The sequence below is a fragment of the Rana temporaria genome, chromosome 7, assembly GCF_905171775.1.
Source record: "Rana temporaria chromosome 7, aRanTem1.1, whole genome shotgun sequence".
Taxonomy (NCBI): Eukaryota; Metazoa; Chordata; class Amphibia; order Anura; family Ranidae; genus Rana; species Rana temporaria.
Genome location: NC_053495.1, coordinates 12,257,892 through 12,278,855, shown reverse-complemented (window position 1 = coordinate 12,278,855; position 20,964 = coordinate 12,257,892). Strand labels below are relative to the sequence as shown.

Genomic DNA, 20,964 nt, shown 5'->3' with positions numbered 1-20,964 from the left:
ATATATTATAATATAATATAATATATTTATTTATTTATATAAAATGTTTAGGGGTTCTAAGTAATTTTTTTAGCAAAACATATATGATTTTTACATGTAGAAGAGGAATATCAGAATTGGCCTGGGGTCACGACAAACTTTACACACTTGTAAAGGAAGAGTGGGGGCTACATATGTGCCTGCCGGTACCGGGTCCCCAAAGTCCAGGAGATTAGGCGCACAAAGGTGACTCGAGTATAAGCCGAGGGGGGTATTTTCAGCAAAAAAAAATGTGCTGAAAAACTTGCCTTATACTCGAGTATGTACGGTAAATGGGCAGAATAATCGGGACATTGACAGTTTGACACGGAAGGGTAAAAATGGCTGCAGAAATGGGAGTCTTTGGATACTCGCACATCACGTCCATTCTCTCCCTGAACTCACCAAGAGCCCCATCATGGATGACGGCCGACATGCTGGTGATGAGCTTGGTGCACACCTCATTGGTCGCTGATTTCACCACATTGATATTGCTGTTGTGGCAACGGAATCTCTCAAAGGTTTCCTTGCGTTGAATGGAAGCCGGGTCTCCGGCAATGAACATCTCCAAGGAGGAGTAACGGGGAACAAAGACCAGCTATGGTATAAAAATAAACACACATCAATGACTTGTAGTCAAATAAAATAAAGTTTTATTCACCAACAAATTGTTTACTGTTGTTTACAGCCAAGATGTCTCTTGAAACAAGCGCAAGTCCTCCTTTAAAATATGCTTTTATTTATTGGGTCATAAGAGCTCTATACATTTCCACACCGTTATCATTAGCTGTCTAATGGGCAATAGAGAGAGGTGATCAAAATACAGTAGGGAGAAGCGTTCTATCATATGCACCTTATAAATGGGTGTCAACTGGAGGTTTTCACCTGTTGCAAGGGACAGCTTAACTGCAACCAAGCTACATTATATCATTACATTAACAAGGATCTGCCCTCACCGAATCAATAAGGATGTTGGCTCCGGGTACCTTCTCCCTCAGGTTGTACCTAGTGAAGTCCAGTCTGATGGTGTAACTAACCCCACGTTCCAAGCAAATGGGCTGAGGCAAGACAACATGTCTGTAAAGAAAGGTGACTCCAAATTTACAATTTAACTGCGAACAAACAGTACCCTTTAAATATATATATATATATATATATATATATATATATATATATATAAACGGTGCCCTTTAAATATATATATATATATAAAAAAAACAGTACCCTTTAAATAGAAACAATACTGGGGTAGATTCAGAGAGCAATTACGCCTGCGTATCCATAGATAAGCAGCGTAATTGCTAAGTAGCGCCGGCGTATCGACTTTCTGTATTCAGAAAGCTAGATACGCCGACTTTAGCCTAAGATACGACTTATGCTGTCGTATCTTAGGGTGCATTCTGACGCTGGCCGCTAGGTGGCGCTCCCATAGATGTCAGCGTAGAGTATGCAAATTACATACTTACGCCGATTCACGAACGTACGTGCGCCCGGCGGTAGTTTTTTACGTTGTTTGCGTACGTCGTTTTCGACGTAAGGCTGCTCCTGCTATTAGGAGTCACAGCCAATGTTAAGTATTGACGTCGTTCCCGCGTCGCGATTTGAAAATTTTACGTTGTTTGCGTAAGTCGTCCGTGAATGGCGCTGGACGCCATTTACGTTCACGTTGATACCAATGACGTCCTTGCGACGTCAATTACCGCAATGCACGTCGGGATATTTTAGGGACGGCGCATGCGCAGTACGTTCGGCGCGGGAACGCGCCTAATTTAAATGATCCACGCCCCCTACGGGATCATTTGAATTACACGCGCTTACGCCAGCCCCTTTTACGCTACGCCGCCGCAACTTTACAGGCAAGTGCTTTGTGAATCAAGCACTTGCCCGTAAAACTTGTGGAGGCGTAACGTAAATGTCATTCGTTACGTCACCGCAGTTTTGCGCGCCCCTACCTGAATCTGGCCCACTGTTTTTTGGAAATTTTTTAAGTTCCAAAGTTTATAAACTCAAATTTAATGTCATTACCATATATACTCGAGTATAAGCCGACCTGGATATAAGCCGAGGCACCTAATTTTGCCACAAAAAACTGGGAAAATGTATTGACTTGAGTATGAAGCCTAGGGTGAGAAATGCAGCAGCTACTGTAAGTGGAAAAGAGAGTCAACAATGCCCATTTGCAGCCTCACTGTGCCCATTTGCAGCCTCACTGTGCCCATCTGCAGCCTCACTGTGTCCATTTTCAGCTTCACTGTGCCCATCTGCATGCCTCGCTGTGCCCATCTGCAGGCCTCGCTGTGCCCATCCACAGGCCTCGCTGTGCCCATCCGCAGGCCTCGCTGTGCCCATCTCCCTGCCTCACTGTGCCCATCTGCAGCCTCATGTACCTGATCCCCCGATGCTGTGACATGCAATCTAGTCGGCGGCCGCCCAGTGTAACAAAGCCCCGCCTCCTCCTCCTCCTCCTCGTCTGTGATGGAACACTGATTCAGTTTCACATCAGTGAGTCAGTGTTACGCCCATCACGAACGAGGAGAAGGCTGGGCTTTGTTACACTGGACGGCCGCCGACTAGAATGAATGTCATAGTGCTGGGATCGAGATCAGGTGCATGAGGCTGCAGATGGGCACATTGAGGCAGGGAGACTCGAGTATAAGCTGTGGGGAGCTTTTTCCGCACAAAAAATGTGCTGAAAAATATGGCTTGTACTCAAGTATATACAGTATTTTATTATTTGTGTAAAACGCTTATTTTATAAGATGTTTTGAGTGTGTGCACGGCTTGTTAGGCCATCTAAGAAGAAAGCCCAGCACTAGCTCTGCTCTGTACATGTTTCAGCATACTAATAATGATGATACAGTGTCTGCTAGGAGATATGGAGGAATCAAGTCCATGGAGGAGTCAAGTATGCATGAAGGCTTATGTGCATTGCCCACAAGATGCAGCTCATCATCCATATGCATACCACCCAACTGTCCCTGATTTTGAGGGACTGTCCCTGATTTGGAGCAATGTCCCTCTGTCCCTCATTCTCCTCATTTGTCCCTCATTTTGGTCTGTTCTATATAGATGTATATAAAATGCACTTTTTCTCTATCAAAAAGTGTTTTCCAGTGCTAAACCTTTCATCTGATTTCTTAATTGCTGCATTTTTAAATTCCAAGAGACAATATAAAGTAATAGTAGTGGTAAAAAAGCACTTGTGGGTTTAACCAATCGTATGTTTTTGTACAATTCTCCTTTAAGGGGGCGTGGCAAGGGGGGGTGTCCTATGCCTGCATACTTTTGCCGATAGGTGTCCCTCATTTCCATCTCAGAAAGTTGGGAGGTATGCATATGAATAATCCATTACAGCAAGCGCTCAAGGAAGACTTAGGAACTCATACACTCACCGGGACGTAGTCGGAAATGATGCCGTCATGACATCATCAGCAGGGATGGTGTTACCGCAGGGACTGCTGGATGGAATAGGCCCAGGCCTGATAACCGTTATCTTCACTTGCTGCCACATGTCTGGAAACTATGTAAAAACATAGCAGTGAATACAATGGGAAGGGACGCACTCAGGAGCTAACACACAAAAGCTGGAGCACAGAACATTGGAGAAATAGGGGGCCTGGTGCCCAACCAGGTTTCATCATTCAAATGAAGAAAAAATAAATCTGATGCTCCACTTTGATTCCAGTGTTGCACTTGCAGCAATCAGTCTTGTTTATTCTTATCAGGATTACTTAAGTGCTCCTGCTCCTTAACCACTTAAGACCCGGACCTTTAGGCAGCTAAAGGACCCGGCCAGGTTTTGCTATTTGGCACTGCGTCGCTTTAACTGACGATTGCGCGGTCGTACAACGTGGCTCCCAAACAAAATTGGCGTCCTTTTTTTCCCACAAATAGAGCTTTCTTTTGGTGGTATTTGATCACCTTTGCGGTTTTTATTTTTTGCGCTATAAACAAAAATAGAGCTACAATTTTGAAAAAAATGCAATATTTTTTACTTTTTGCTATAATAAATATCCCCCCAAAATATATAAAAAAACTTTTTTTTCCTCAGTTTAGGCCGATACGTATTCTTCTACCTATTTTTGGTAAAAAAAAAAAAATCACAAGCGTTTATCGGTTGGTTTGCGCAAAATGTATATTGTTTACAAAATAGGGGATAGTTTTATGGAATTTTTTTTACTACTAATGGCGGCGATCAGCGATTTTTTTCGTGACTGCGACATTATGGTGGACACTTTGGACAATTTTGACACATTTTTGGGACCATTGTCATTTTCACAGCAAAAAATGCATTAAAAATGCATTTTTTACTGTGAAAATGACAATTGCAGTTTGGGAGTTAACCACAAGGAGGCGCTGAAGGGGTTTAGTGTGACCTAATTTGTGTTTCTAACTGTAGGGGGGTGTGGCTGTAGGTGTGACATCATTGATTGTGTTTCCCTATAAAAGGGAACGCATGATCAATGACGGCGCCACAGTGAAGAACGGGGAAGCTGTGTTTACACACAACTCTCCCCATTCTTCAGCTCTGGGGACCGATCGGGTCCGCGGGTCACGCGGTCACGGCTGGGCACTTAAAGAGGACGTACCTGTACGTGCTTGTGCCCAGCTGTGCCATTCTGCCAACGTAAATGTGCAGGATTCCGTTCTTAAGTGGTTAAACTCAGCCTCCCTTTTAACTTGAACCACGCTACCAGTCTGCTAACTGCAAGTATATCGTGGCTTTGCTCAGTTCGCATCTGCCCTGGTGTGGTGGGCAGACACTATAGCATTGTGTATAAGTTCTGGGGCAACCAAGTACCAGTAGGCCTGCTTGTCTTAAGGGAAAGGGGGCTGCTAGAGGTGAAGTACACAGTAGCTAGCTATAGTGTCTGACCACCTGTGTTGAGGTAGACGTGACAATTCTTTAGTAGCAATATTGTTACAGTATATCAAAATGCAACACTATCAGATCCTCTCATCAGTTCTTAATCTGCACCTTGACCGTTGTAAAAGAGAAGTAATGATATTTAAAAAAAAAGATTGTGGAAGCCTCCATTCACACATGAGTAATTTTATTCACATTTACAGAGGCGTGACAACACTCAGCATGAAGATTCTCATTATACGCAATGGTGTCTGTTCACACCTGAGTGCCGCTTGTCATGCAAAAGAGTACATTAGCTTTCATTTAGGGCAGAATTGTGTTTTTTTTTTCCTTCAATAGGTTTAAATGGGAGTTCCTAAAATGAGCACTACAAGCATTCTCTGGTGTTCTGCATCAAAAAAACGCTCTTCTCCTTCTAGCAACCTTAGGCCGGTGCAGGGCTGGACTGGGACAAAAATTTGGCCCTGGACTTTATTCCTGACCGGCCCACTTTAATTCAATAAAATGCTGCCCCACCCCCCCGAAAAATCACGCCCACCAAAAGGCCCCGACATCCATTATTGTATATCATGAGAGGATGAGAGAGAGGGGAATGAGAGAGGGAGGGTTGAGGGAAAGGGGGTGAGAGGGGGTGGGTGAGAGAGGGGGGTGAGTGTAAGAAAAAGAGAGTGAGTGTAAAAGAGAGGGGGTGAGTGTAGGACCCCTTTTTACACTGAGGCGTTTTTTAGGTGCTTTTGGGCGCCTGTAAAGCGACTTAAAAACGCTTCCGCTGCAGTCCCAGTGTGAAAGGCTGAGTGCTTCACACTGGGGCACTGCCAGGGCATTAAAAAAAGTCCTCCAAGTAGCATCTCTGTTTTAAAAAACGGCCCACTGAGCCATCGGCCCACCGGGAAACTCCCTGTAGTCCCTATGGCCAGTCCATCCCTGGGCCGGTGAACAAAATGGACGATTTAGAGGGGTGCATGCTTGATTCGGAGACGTTCATCTGCCTAGTGAAGGTCGACAAGAACCTGCACAGCCCCTGTGATCCTCTTTACAAGAACCTCTACCATCCCATTGATGGCAAAACCTCTATGATCCCGTTATGCCATTTAAAAGAACCTCTACAATCCCAGTGATGCCAATTACAAGAACCTCTATGACCCCAGTGATGCCCATTACAAGAACCTCTACAACCCCCATAATGCTTATTACAGGAACCTCCACGACCCCCGTAATGCCCATTATAAGAACTTCCACCACCCCAGTGATGGGCGACCCTTTATGATCCCAGTGATGCCAATTACAAGAACCTCTTCAATCCTAGTGATGCCTATTACAAGAATCTCTATAACCCCATGATGCGCATTACAAGAACCTCTACAACCCCCATGATGCTTATAACAAGAACCTCCACGACCCCCCTGATGCCCATTATGAGAACATTTACCATTCCAGTGATGGCCAAACCTCTATGATCCCTGTGATACCAATTACAAGAACCTCTTTAATCCCAGTGACGACCATTATAAGAATCTCTATGACCCCATGATGCCCATTACAAGAACCTCTACAAACCACATGATGCCCATTACAAGAACCTCTACAAACCGCATGATGCCCATTACAAGAACCTCTACAAACCGCATGATTCCCATTACAAGAACCTCTACAACCCACATGATGTTCATTACAAGAACCGTTATGACCTCCATGATGCTCATTACAAGACCCTCTATGACCTCCATGATGCTCATTACAAGAACCTCTACAACCCCCATGATGCTCATTACAAGACCCTTTATGACCTCCTTGATGCTCATTACAAGAACCTCTACAACCCACATGATGTTTATTACAAGAACCTCTATGAACCCTTTGATGCCCATTATAAGAACATCTACCATCCAAGTGATGGCCGAACCTCTATGAACCCTGTGATGCCAATTACAAGAACCTCTATGACCCCATGATGCCCATTACAAGAACCTCTACAGACCGCATGATGCCCATTACAAGAACCTCTACAACCCCAGTGATGCCCATTGCGAAAACCTCTATGACTCCCATGAAGAAATTACAAGAACCTCTACAACCCCCATGATGCTCATTACAAGAACCTCTATAACCCCCATGATGTGCATTACAAGAACCTCTTCAACCCCCATGATGTGCATTACAAGAACCTCTATGACCGCAGTGATACCCATTACAAGAACCTCACAAGAATCTCTGTGTGTAAATGACTTAAAAACCACTTACCTTGGGCTCATAGCGTATGATAGCATCATACTCCATCGAGAATGGAATGTTGCTGATCTGAAATTCTATAACTCCACCCTCAGGGACCAGAGCAAATCCAGTTCCAGTCCATGTAGCGGGTCGACCCACCATACGTTCCCGTTCAAATACAGAGCAACCCTACAGAGAGAAATAGACAGAGCCATAAAGGTGGGCGGTTCCTGTAGCATTTAGCCTTACTAATAGAAATACAGTGTGCCTAATGTCTTGTGTCTTGCTACGGAGATTTCCCTTTACTTCCTGTCATTACCCTGCACCCGATCGGCGGGTGCAGGGTACCCGATGTCCTCCGACACCCGCCAATCATTAGGCAGGGAGCCTGAACTGCGATCTGCCTATGTAAACAAGACAGATTGCCATTCTGACAGGGGGGGGGTGAAATTTGTGTCTCTACAAAGCAGGAAATAAATTTCATCTCTTCCCATAGTAAAACACTGGCTAGACTAGGAGCGTGGAGGACATCGCCGCCGTGACCCGCTGCCCCACCGAGACAGGTAAGTGCCGGGCGGGTGGGGGTTGCGTATAGAAAATAATTCAATCCGGATGGCCGCACTGCAACAACGATTTCTTTATTGGTTTAAAACCATACAGCAAAAGATGCAATCAACAGCTGACATGTTTCACACTGTAACTACTGGTGCTTACTCATAGCTGAGCGGGTGGGGGATGCACAGTGGCAGCATTTGATGGGCACACTGGCAGCATTTGATGGGCACAGTAACGGCAATTGATGGGCACACTGGCAGCAATTGATGGGCACAGTAGCGGCAATTGATGAGCACATTGGCGGCAATTGATGGGCACACTGGCAGCAATTGATGGGCACAGTAGCGGCAATTGATGAGCACATTGGCGGCAATTGATGGGCGCACTGGCAGCAATTGATGGGCGCAGTAGCGGCAATTGATGGGCATACTGACAGGAATTGATGGGCACAGTGGCAGCAATTGATGGGCACAGTGGCAGCAATTGATGGGCACAGTAGCAGCAATTGATGGGCATACTGACAGGAATTGATGGGCACAGTGTCAGCAATTTATGGGCACAGTGGCAGCAATTGATGGGCACAGTATCGGCAATTGATGGGCATACTGACAGGAATTGTTGGACACAGTAGCGGCAATTGATGGGCACACTGACAGGAATTGATGGGCACAGTGTCAGCAATTGATGGGCACAGTGGCAGCAATTGATGGACACGGTAGCGGCAATTGATGGGCATACTGACAGGAATTGATGGGCACAGTGGCAGCAATTGATGGGCACAGTGGCAGCAATTGATGGGCACAGTAGCGGCAATTGATGGGCACAATGACAGGAATTGATGGGCACAGTGTCAGCAATTGATGGGCACGGTGTCAGAAATTGATGGGCACAGTGGCAGCAATTGATGGGCATGGTAGCGGCAATTGATGGGCACGGTAGCGGCAATTGATGGGCACCGTATTGGTAATTGATGGGCATACTAACAGGAATTAATGGGCACAGTGTCAGCAATTGATGGGCACACTGTCAGCAATTGATGGGCACAGTAGCGGCAATTGATGGGCACAGTAGCGGCAATTGATGGGCACACTGACAGGAATTGATGGGCACAGTGTCAGCAATTGATGGGCACAGTGGCAGCAATTGATGGGCACGGTAGCGGCAATTGATGGGCACGGTAGCGGCAATTGATGGGCATACTGACAGGAATTGATGGGCACAGTGTCAGCAATTGATGGGCACAGTGTCAGCAATTGATGGGTACAGTAGCTGCATTTGATGGGCACAGTGGCTGAAATTGATGTTTTTTTTTTTTTTCAGTTTGTTTGCACCCCCCCCAAACAATTTTGAGCACCAGCCGCCATTACACTAATGTCTCATGAGTTGCAGATAAAGGGCCATATTCTCAAATAATTTACGCCGGCGTATCAGCAGATATGCCGACGTAAGTCCGATCCTATGTTTAAGTGTATTCTCAAACTGAGATACACTTAAACATGCCTAAGATACGACGGCCTGCGCCGTTGTATCTTAGGCTGCAATATTTACGATGACCGCTAGGTGGCGGTCAGCGTAGAATATGCAAATGACTAGTCACGCCGATTCTCTAACGTACGCTTGCCCGCCGTAGTGTTTTAATGTCGTTTCCGTAAGCGATACGCGGCGTAAAGATAAACATGCCCCCTAGGTGGCGTACTCAATGTTAAGTATGGCCGTCGATCCCACGTCGAAATTAGCAAATTTAACGTCGTTTGTGTAAGTCGTCCGTGAATGGCGTTGGACGCCATTTACGTTACAGTCAAAACAAATGACGTCCGTGAGACGTCATGTAGCGCAATGCACGTCGGGTAATTTACCCGATGGAGCATGCGCATTACGATCGGCGCGGGAGCGCGCCTAATTTAAATGATCCACGCCCCCTACCAGGATCATTTGAATTAGGAGGGCTTGCGCGGGTGGACTTTACGCGACGCCGCCGCAAGTTTACAGGTAAGTGGTTTGGGAATCAGGCACTTGCCACTTAAACTTGCGGCGGCGTAACGTAAAGGACATACGTTCCGCCGCCTCAGATCTTTAAGAATATGCCCCATAGTAATTATTAGCAGGGGTTCCCTGAGACCAGACAGTTATTTGAAGGGTTCCTCCAAGTCGAGAAGGTTGAGAATTGCCGTTCTAAATCATCCCCTGGCAAAACAAGCAACGGAGAGGCGGACCATCTGCAAGTGCAAATCTTTTATTTCTCCGAAGTCGAGCTTAAACCGATATCTTACCACCCCCCATAGTGCAGTACTCGTTACCTGTCGGAGCAGTGCAGACTCGGCCTCATAGGTGTAATGATCCAGATTGATACGGTAGAAGCCAGATTTCACCATATTACACTGTCTGCCAACCATGTTATTCCTGCAGCGGCACTGACCAGTCTCCGAGGAGCACCTAGTCACAAAAAATAAAAGAAAGGGTATTTTTTTTAAATTTAGTTTCAAATATTTTATTGAATTTTATAATTATCAACAAAATTCTATTAACAGAGCATGTACAATAGTATAGCAGAAAAAGGCGCAATCATTCAGGAAAGTAACTCTTATAAATGTAAATGAAAATAGATAACCTAGCGCAGGGGTGTAAAACTCAATTTCATCGTGGGCCGCATGGGCATTACGGTTGTCCTCAGAGGGCCAGTTGAGCACCACATACCACCTTACACCAGAAGTTAAGAGCCCCCGCACCATCCGAAGTTAGGAATCCCCCACCCTCTCTTACATCACAGTTCACCCCCTTACCTTGCGCTGCTGCCGGTGACTTGTCGTTAAGGTTCCCCTATCGAGATGGTTCCTGTAAGGACTGCGCAGGCGCAACCCTTGCCGACGGAAATATCTGAACCTCGGCCGGCAAGGATTGCGCCTGCGCAGTCCTTACAGGAACCATCTCGTTAGCTGTAACCATATCGTCAGATCACCGGGAAGAAGCTGGGGGTGGAGCTGGGAAGCAAAAAGTGCAGATTCTGGAGGAGGACCAGAGGGGGGTTGGAGCCAGCTGAATAGCGAGACCAGGAGAGGGCAGAGACCATGGGGTGTTTTGGCTAGATCTGTAGGAGGCACAGGATCAGTAGAAGGAGTTCTGGCCTCCTCTCTGCTGCCAACTGCTGAGATGGGGAGGGGGGGCAGATACTGCCCTTCTCTGCAGATGCACAGAGAAGGACAGGATCTGGCAGAGGAGATATGTCCTCCTCTTTGCTGCTGACTGGTGAGACAAGGTGGGGGCAGGAACAAGGAGGTTGTCATAGCTGCAAGAGAGGTGCGAGGGCCAGATGAAATGGCCCGGAGGGCCGGATTCGGCCCGCCGGCCTTGTGTTTGATACCTGTGACCTAGCGGATTGTAGGATAAGATTATGTAACATGAAATGTCATAATCATAGCTTCATGGCAGCTATTTGGCGACAAGTAATTGAGAAATTAAGTTGATTGAAATTATATAATATAATTATGTCATCTATGAAGAGAATAGAATAGAATGAACCTATAAAGAAAAATAAAGTTAATGGCCCAGATTCTCAAAGGGCTTACGATGGCGCAACGCAATGTGCGCCGTCGTAAGTCCTAATCTGGGCCATCGTATCTATAGCGACGGATTCTTAGAATCAGTTACGCATAGATAACCATTAGATGCGACAGGCGTAAGGCTCTTACGCCGTCGGATCTTAAATGCAATTTTTTTTTGCCGCTAGGTGTCGCCTCTGTCGTTTTCCCCGTCGGGTATGCAAATTAGCAAAATACGCGAATTCCCGAACGTACGCGCGGTCGACGCAGTGAAGTTACGACGTTTACGTTAGATTTGCGACGCGTAAAGTTGCCCCTGCTATATGAGGGGCAACCAATGTTAAGTATGGTCGTCGTTCCCCTGTCGAAATTAAAAAATTTACGTTGTTTGCGTAAGTCGTCCGTGAATAGGGCTGGACGCAATTTACGTTCACGTCGAAAACCAATGACGTCCTTGCGACGTCATTTAGCGGAATGCATGTCGGGAAATTTTAGGGACGGCGCATGCGCATTAGGTTCGGCGCGGGAACGCGCCTAATTTAAATGCTATACGCCCCCTACCCGCCTAATTTGAATTAGGCGGGCTTGCGCCGGGGGATTTACGCTACGCCGCCGCAACTTTACAGGCAAGTTCTTTGTGAATCAAGCACTTGCCCGTAAAACTTGCGACGGCGTAACGTAAATGAGATATGTTACGCCGCCGCAGAGACGCGGCGATCTACAAGAATCTGCCCCAATGTGTTGTAGAATAGCTGGGGGAATAAATTGGGCTAAACCAGGGCCAAGTTCCTTCTCTTCTTTTTTAATATTTTATAAGAGAATAACACACAACAAAAAAACTGCCTATTGCTATCACAAGAATGTTTATATTCCTTAGTGACAGCAATACAATTAACAACAATTTTGTTATTCTTGTTGGGCGGTTTGCGCAATTTAAAAGCGTGACATGTTTGGTATCTATTTACTTGGTGTAACATCTTATTTTATATCTTTACCAACAAATTTGCTATTATATTGCGTTTGTGCGCACTAAAATTCACGAAACTGTATTTTTTTTTTTCCAAAAATGTGCATTCGAAAAACTCGCTGGGGAAATACCGTGTGACATAAAAAAATTGAAACACCCATCATTTTATTCTCTAGGGCCTTGCTTAAAAATATATATATATATAAAGTTTGGGGGTTCTAAGTAATTTTCTAGGGGGGAAAAAAAAAAACCTTTTACATGTAGGAGAGGAATAGTTTAGACTTACTGGTTGTCCCATGCACCTCCAACATCGCAGTCACATGACCGGCATCCATGAAGATCGTTACTAAGCGCCCAGTATTCCGGCTGGGAAAATAAAGGATTTAATTAGTGATGCAGATTTTTCATTGGTTTATCATCTGCTTGGTGGCAGTTAGGTCAACTACTGCCTAATGCATGGATGCTCAACCTGTGGTCCTCCAGCTGTTGTGGAACTACAAGTCCCATCATGCCTCTGCCCTTGCAACTGTCAGCCTTTCAATGCATCATGGGACTTGTAGTTCCGCAACAGCTGGAGGGCCACAGGTTGAGCACCCACGACCTAATGTCTATGAGCTTCCATGTCCTAGCATGCCCCTATCCAGGCACTTGGCACATCTTTTTAGCTATCAGGGTGGCATTCTGACCACCGATGTAATGTGCCAAAAAGACACATTACATTAGATCTTTTTGGCACATGTAATGTGCCAAAAAGATATTAGGCCGGATTCAGAAAGGAGATACGATGGCGTATCTCCAGATACGCCGTCGTATCTCTGAGTGCGGGCCTTCGTATCTATGGGCCAGATCCACAAAAACCTGACGTAACTTAAAAAATCCAATTTAAGTTACACTGCCTTAAAGTTTCTACCTAAGTGCCTGATCCACAAAGCACTTATCTAGAAATTTCAGGCTGTGTAACTAAAATTCCGCCGGCGCAAGGCGTTCCTATTCAAATGGGGCGAGTCCCATTTAAATGAGGCGCGCTCCCGCGCCGGCCGTACTGCGCATGCGCGCCGGCCGTACTGCGCATGCGCGAAGTTACGTTACGCCGAGTTTTGAGGATCGCGACGGCTTAAAGTTGCGTCGGGGATAAAAAAAATGACAGCGGCATGCATTCCTGAGGGAGAACTCCATGCCCATTTTCAAAGAAAAAAACGGCATGGGTTCCCCCCCCAGGAGCATACCAGGCCCTTAGGTCTGTCATGGGTTGTAAGGAGACCCCCCCACGCCGAAAAATTGACGTAGGGGGTCCCCCTACAATCCATACCAGACCCGTATCCAAAGCACGCTACCCGGCCGGCCAGGAAGGGAGTGGGGACGAGCGAGCGCCCCCCCCCCTCCTGAGCCGTGCCAGGCCGCGTGCCCTCAACATGGGGGGGTTGGGTGCTCTGGGGCAGGGGGGCGCACTGCGGGCCCCCCCACCCCAGAGCACCCTGTCCCCATGTTGATGAGGACAGGACCTCTTCCCGACAACCCTTGCCATTGGTTGTCGGGGTCTGCGGGCGGAGGCTTATCGGAATCTGGGAGTCCCCTTTAATAAGGGGGCCCCCAGATACCGGCCCCCCCACCCTAAGTGAATGGATATGGGGTACATCGTACCCCTATCCATTCACCTGGAGGCAAAAAGTAAAATGTAGTAAACACACAACACAAGGCTTTTTAAAATAGTTTATTATTCTGCTCCGGAGGCCCCCCCTGTCTTCGTTATTAGCTCAATTACCAGGGGGGGCTTCTTCTTCCACTCTCCGGGGGTCTTCTCCGCTCTCCGGGGGTCTTCTCCGCTCTCCGGGGGGGCTTCTCCGGACTCCGGGGGGGGGGGGCTTCTCCGGACTCCGGGGGGCTTCTTCCATCTTCTCCCCTCTTCCGCTGTTGACTCGGCGAACCCCGGTTCTTCTGCAGCTCTCCGGTGCCTTCTTCTTCAGCGCTGGCTGCCTGCTATGTTTGTGTGTTAGCTCGATTTCAAACAGGCAGCCGGCGCGGTCTTCTGTGGCGTCATCTTCTCTTCTGGTCTTCTGTTCTTCCGATGTTGCCTCGTCGCCTGTTGTCGCTGTAATGATGGAAGCGCGCCTTGCATCACATTTATATAGGCATCACCGTCCCATCATGCTCCGGCAGGTACCCACGTGGTGGGTGCCTACCCACGTGCACCCACCACGTGGGTACCTACCGGAGCATGATGGGACGGTGATGCCTATATAAATGTGATGCAAGGCGCGCTTCCATCATTACAGCGACAACAGGCGACGAGGCAACATCGGAAGAACAGAAGACCAGAAGAGAAGATGACGCCACAGAAGACCGCGCCGGCTGCCTGTTTGAAATCGAGCTAACACACAAACATAGCAGGCAGCCAGCGCTGAAGAAGAAGGCACCGGAGAGCTGAAGAAGAACCGGGGTTCGCCGAGTCAAGAGCGGAAGAGGGGAGAAGATGGAAGAAGCCCCCCGGAGTCCGGAGAAGCCCCCCCGGAGAGCGGAGAAGACCCCCGGAGAGCGGAGAAGACCCCCGGAGAGTGGAAGAAGAAGCCCCCCCTGGTAATTGAGCTAATAACGAAGACAGGGGGGGCCTCCGGAGCAGAATAATAAACTATTTTAAAAAGCCTTGTGTTGTGTGTTTACTACATTTTACTTTTTGCCTCCAGGTGAATGGATAGGGGTACGATGTACCCCATATCCATTCACTTAGGGTGGGGGGCCGGTATCTGGGGGCCCCCTTATTAAAGGGGACTCCCAGATTCCGATAAGCCTCCGCCCGCAGACCCCGACAACCAATGGCAAGGGTTGTCGGGAAGAGGTCCTGTCCTCATCAACATGGGGACAGGGTGCTCTGAGGTGGGGGGGCCCGCAGTGCGGTACTGCATCCTAAGATTCGGCAGTGTAATTCAATTACACATGCCGGATCTTCTGTGTAACTTTGGAAAAAGCCTTTTGAGGATCGTTTCCAAAGTTACACACAGACTGAACAGCAGTTAAGTCGGAGTATCTCTTTTGAGGATAACCCCCTATGCGCCTGATTCAGAGAATCAGTTGCGCATAGATTTCCCTAAGATCCGGCCGGCGTAAGTGTCTTACACCGTCGTATCTTAGGCTGCATATTTACGCTGGCCGCTAGGTGGCGCTTCCGTATATTTACGCCAGGAATATGCAAATTAGGTAGATACGCCGATTCAGAAACATACGTCCGCCCGGCGCATTTTTTTACGTCATTTACGTTAGGCTTTTTCCGGCGTATAGTTACCCCTGCTCTATGAGGCGTATCCTATGTTAAGTATGGACGTCGTTCCCGCGTCGAATTTAAAATTTTTTACGTCGTTTGCGTAAGTCGTTTGCGAATAGGGCTGTACTCGGAGCCGAGATCAATGTCATGTGACAGAGAGCCCATCCCGCCTACAGTTAGAAACACTATGCAGGGAACACTTAACCCCTACAGCGCCACCTAGTGGCTAACCCCTTCACTGCCAGTGTCATTTTCACAGTAACCAGTGCATTTTTATAGCACTGATCGCTGTGAAAATGACAACGGTTCCAAAAATGTGTCAAAAGTGTCCGATGTGTCCGCCATAATGTCACAGTCACGAAAAAAAATCGCTGATCTCCGCCATTACTAGTAAAAAAAAAAAAATTATAAAAATGCCATAAAACTATCCCCTATTTTGTTAACGCTATAACTTTTGCGCAAACCAACCGATAAACGCTTATTGTGATTTTTATTACCAAAAATAAGTAGAAGAATACGTATCGGCCTAAACTGAGGAACAAAAAAGTTTTTTTATATATTTTTTGGGGATATTTATTATAGCAAAAAGTAAAAAATATTACATTTTTTTTTTTTTTAGTTGTCGCTCTATTTTTGTTTATAGCGAAAAAAATAAAAACCACAGAGATGATCAAATACCACCAAAAGAAAGCTCTATTTGTGGGAAAAAAAGGACGCCAGTTTTGTTTGGGAGCCACGTCGCACGACCGCGCAATTGTCAGCTAAAGCGGCGCAGTGCCGAATCACAAAAAGGGGCAAGGTCCTTAACCTGCATAATGGTCCAGGGCTTAAGTGGTTAAAGGGATAATACATGTGGTATGTGTATTGCAGACATGTGTTTTTTTTTTTTTTTTTGCCTTCACATACACTTTATGATTAAAGAAATAATGAAGATCCGTACACCGTATACCTTCCACGGCTTGTCTGGAGCACAGCACACTAAGCCCAGTCTGGAGGTGACAGCACTCGGAAGGCCTAATCCCACGCTACAGCCATCAACACATATCACCGTTCTTCCCCTCCGACAGATTCAGTTACCAGCAGCTGCTGCGTGGAATGCACAGGAGGATATGTCACTCCCTCGCAGGGAAATATGACTTCCTGCGGCAGCTTGTAAGGTGTTTGTATGTACGGAATGGAAGCGATCGGTTTATGATATTCCGGAACACCTCCTCTACCCTCCCTTTGTAAAAATAAACAGATTAAGGAACGCAGCAATGCAATCTCACTCCTTGTTCCTATCCGCTAATTAGAAGGGATCGGCAACAGGCGCCAAAGACGTGGCTCTGCCTGTCCAGGGACTGTATGGTGGCTCCAGTGCTAGAGGAGAAACCATTAGGAACATGAGATTGGAGGTGACCTCACAAAGTATTTATAACCAATTCAGGGGATCAGAGGGACTGTTATGAAGATGATTCATGAATACAGTGAGGGGAAAAAAGTATTTGGTTGATTTTGTATGTTTGCCCACTGACAAAGAAATGATGGCCCGGATTCACATACATCGGCGCATATTTATGCTGCCGTAGCGTATCTCTTTTACGCTACGCCGGCACAGCGCACAGAGGCAAGCACTGGATTCACAAAGCACTTCCTCCCACTCGCTGTTAAAGATACGCTGGGTTTCCTCGGCGTAAGCCAGCGTAGGTGGAAGTGGGCGTGAGCCCAGTGTCATCTTAAGAGCATTATAGGCCCCCGGGCAATACAGTGCACTGGGGCCCTGTCTACACAATCACGCACGAGAATTTACTGACAAAAATCATAAAATTTACTGGCAGAACCACATTTTTTACTGCCAGTGCAAAAAAAGTACCTAAAATTACAGTTTTCAGTGCCGAATAATGCAAATGTCAGTATTTAAACTATAAACATATACAGTAGCTAGTGCTATTAGCAATGTGTTTAAGTTAAACAAAAGTAAAAAAAAATGTCTTCATTGACATGAAGGTCAGGTTACTATAACCCAGCCAGCACAGAGTTTCCTCTTACATCAGAGTCTGCAGGATTCCCCCCTTACAGTGAAAGGGAACTCTTATGTAAAGGGGAACGCTGCAGATCATGATCTAAGGAGGGAACTCTGATGTGGAGGGGAACTCTGGTGACCAGAGACCACCTTATATCAGAGTCCACTGCTTTCTCTTTCCCACTTACATCAGGGTCCGCAGACTGAGTTCCCCCTTGCATTGTAAGGGGGAATCCTGCAGACTCTGATGTAAAGGGGAACTCTGATGTGGGGGGCACTCTGGTGAGTAAATACACTAAGGTAAGGGGGGTCACTAATATAGGAGGGGGAACCTTTATATCAGTGTCCCCTTACATTTTTTTACATCAGCAACCCCCCGCACTCGTGGAGGACCGGATCTTCTCTGTGATTTCCGCAAACTGGGCATGGGCAGTTCTAACCCGTCACTCTCCACAATTTTTTACTGGAGTTGATGGGCAGCCGGTGGGGCCCCCCAGGCAAGCGGGGCCCCCGGGCAACTGCCCGGCGTGCCCAATGGAAAAGATGGCCCTGCGTGAGCCATGCTAATGAGGCGTGACCCCATGCAAATGATGGGCCAAGCGCCATAGAAGTACTTAAAGCGGGAGTTCACCCATTTATGAAAAAAAAAATTTTCTCCCATAAGGTTCCTGCTCGTTCGGTCTAGGGGAATCGGCTATTTGTAGTAAAATATGAGCTGTACTTACCCGTTTTCGAGCTGCATCTTCTTCCGTCGCTTCCGGGTATGGGTCTTCGGGAGCGGGCGTTCCTTCTTGATTGACATTCTTCCGAGAGGCTTCCGACGGTCGCATCCATCGCGTCACTCGTAGCCGAAAGAAGCCGAACGTCGGTGCGGCTCTATACTGCGCCTGCGCACCGACGTTCGGCTTCTTTCGGAAAATCGTGACGCGATGGATGCGACCGTCGGAAGCCTCTCGGAAGACTGTCAATCAAGAAGGAACGCCCATTCCCGAAGCCCATACCCTGAAGCGACGGAAGAAGATGCAGCTCGAAAACGGGTAAGTACTGCACATATTTTAATACAAATAGCCGATTCCCCTAGAGAAAACGAGCAGGAAGCTAAGGGGAAAAAGTGCCCTCTAAGGGTGAACCCCCGCTTTAAAATGAACGGCGCATGCGCCATCCCGTGGCCGCATCCCAGTGCGCATGCTCAGAATCACGTCGAAACAACTGCCTAAGATACGTCGAATCACTGCTTACGACGTGAACGTAACCTACGCCTAGTCATATTCACGTACAACGTAAACAACAAAAGATACGGCTTGTGTTCCCTGGTCCATACCTTTGCACGAGTTGCGCCTCCTATATGGGGAATAACTTTACGCCGGACGTACGACTTACGCAAACCGCGTATATGATGTGCCGGGCGCAACTACGTTTGTGAATCGGCGTATCTCCCTCATTTGCATATGTGCATAGAAAATCTACGGGAGCGGCAAATGCGCCCAGCGTAAATATGCTCCCACGATACGGCGGCGTAGGCAAGTTAAGTTGGTCGTAGGAAGCCTATTTTTAGGCGTATCTCAGATTGTGGGCACGGCGCACAGATACGACGGCGCATATTTACACTTACGCGGCGTATCTCGAGATTGTGAGATCTGGGCCGATCAGTCTATAATTTTTATTAGACTGACAAAAAGATTTTTATCTTTTTTTTTTTGTGTCATTTGTTATGATCGAAAATTGTAAATTCAAAAATTAGAAGATTTGTAAATGATAAAATTCGTAAATTCGAAAATTTGTCCATTTTTGAAAATTTGTAACTTCGAAAATTCGTAAATTATTTGTAAAATAAACTACTAATAACTAACTAACTATTAAATTATGAGTATTGGAATTTTCTTTCAAATTTGGCTGTTAGTCAAACGTAACGAATACAAATTTATCCGAAGTTAGTAATTATCCGAAATAATAAATGTAAATTTGTAAATTAGAAAATTTGTAAATTTGAAAATTTGTAAATTTGAAAATTTATAAATTTGAAAATTTATAAATTTGAAAATTTATAAAATTCGAAGAAATTTGTAAATTAAAAAATGTGAAAATCTGGAAATGAGAAAATCCGAAAATTCATATTTTTGAAAATTCGTAAATTTGTAAATTCAAAAATCCGAAGATAAGAAAGAAAATCCAAAAATTAGAAAGAACGAAAATCAGAAAATTCGAAATAATAACTAACTAATAATACCTAACTATTCAATTATAGATATTAGAATTTCCTTTCAAATTTGGCTGTTAGTGAAACGTAACGAATACAAATTTATCCGAAGTTACGAACTATCCGAAATAACAAATGTAAATTTGAAAATGAGAAAATGAGAAAATCCGAAAATTCATAAATTCGAAAATTAGTAAATTCGAAAATTCGTAAATTCAAAAATTCGAAAATAAGAAAGAAAATCCAAAAATTCGAAAGAACAAAATCAGGAAATTCAAAATAATAACTAACTAATAATAACTAACTATTAAATTATAGGTATTGGAATTTCCTTCCAAATTTGGCTGTTTGTCAACGAATACGAATACGAATTTATCCGAAGTTACAAATTATCCAAAATAATGAATGCTGCAACTAAACAAATGGAATGGAATGAATTAATAATATTAATAATAATTAAAACATTATTATTATTATTATTATTATTATTATTATTATTTATTATTATTAATTTGTTACGTTTCATTCGTTTAGCTACTGCATTTGTTATTTCGGATAATTCGTAACTTCTGTAAAATTTGTATACGTTACGTTCACTAACAACCAAATTTGAAAGGAAATTCCAATACCTCTAATTTAATAGTTAGTAATAGTTAAGTTATTATTAGTTAGTTATTACTTCAGATTTTCAGTTTTTGAATTTTCAGACTTTCGTTCTTATTTTTCTGATTTTCGTTCTTTTGAATTTCTGTTGTTATTTTCAGATTTTCGAATTTCTGAATCTTCAAATTTTCTAATACAGTAAAACCTTGGTTTGAGAGTAACTTGGTTTGAGAGCATTTTGCAAGACAAGCAAAATGTTTTAATAAATGTTGCCTTGATATACAAGTGATGTCTTGATATAAGAGTAGCGTCATGTCACAACTGAGTATAAAAGAGAAGAGAGGAGCCTCTAAGTGTAGCAATATGGTTACATTTAATGAAGGTACAACATTTAGCAACTTATTGCTACACTTAGAGGCGCCTCTCTTCTCTTTTATACCCTGTAAAAAAATGCTTTGATATACAAGTGCTTTGGATTACAAGCATGTTTCTGGAACAAATTATGCTCGCAATCCAAGGTTTTACTGTAGTTAAAGCGGGGGTTCACCCTTAGAGGGCACTTTTCCCCCTTAGATTCCTGCTCGTTATTACTATAGGAATCGGCTATTTATTTTAAAATATGTGCAGTACTTACCCGTTTACGAGACGCATCCTCTCCGTCGCTTCCGGGTATGGGCTTCGGGAATGGGCGTTCCTTCTTGATTGACAGGTTTCCGAGAGGCTTCCGACGGTCGCATCCATCGCGTCACGAT

The 20,964-nt window shown here is 45.4% G+C and overlaps 1 protein-coding gene across 1 annotated transcript in view; it reads right to left on the bottom strand.

The window, feature by feature from the left end:
- LAMB2 (laminin subunit beta 2) overlaps positions 1 to 20,964 on the bottom strand; it is a 145,820-nt gene that overhangs the window by 45,224 nt on the left and 79,632 nt on the right. The window contains exons 13-18 of the mRNA XM_040358908.1: positions 12,441 to 12,520; positions 9,949 to 10,084; positions 7,127 to 7,285; positions 3,411 to 3,538; positions 975 to 1,095; positions 424 to 616 (exon numbers count right to left, since the gene is read on the bottom strand). Coding sequence (XP_040214842.1) covers positions 424 to 616; positions 975 to 1,095; positions 3,411 to 3,538; positions 7,127 to 7,285; positions 9,949 to 10,084; positions 12,441 to 12,520 — 817 coding nt within the window. The remainder of the gene's footprint in view (positions 1 to 423; positions 617 to 974; positions 1,096 to 3,410; positions 3,539 to 7,126; positions 7,286 to 9,948; positions 10,085 to 12,440; positions 12,521 to 20,964) is intronic.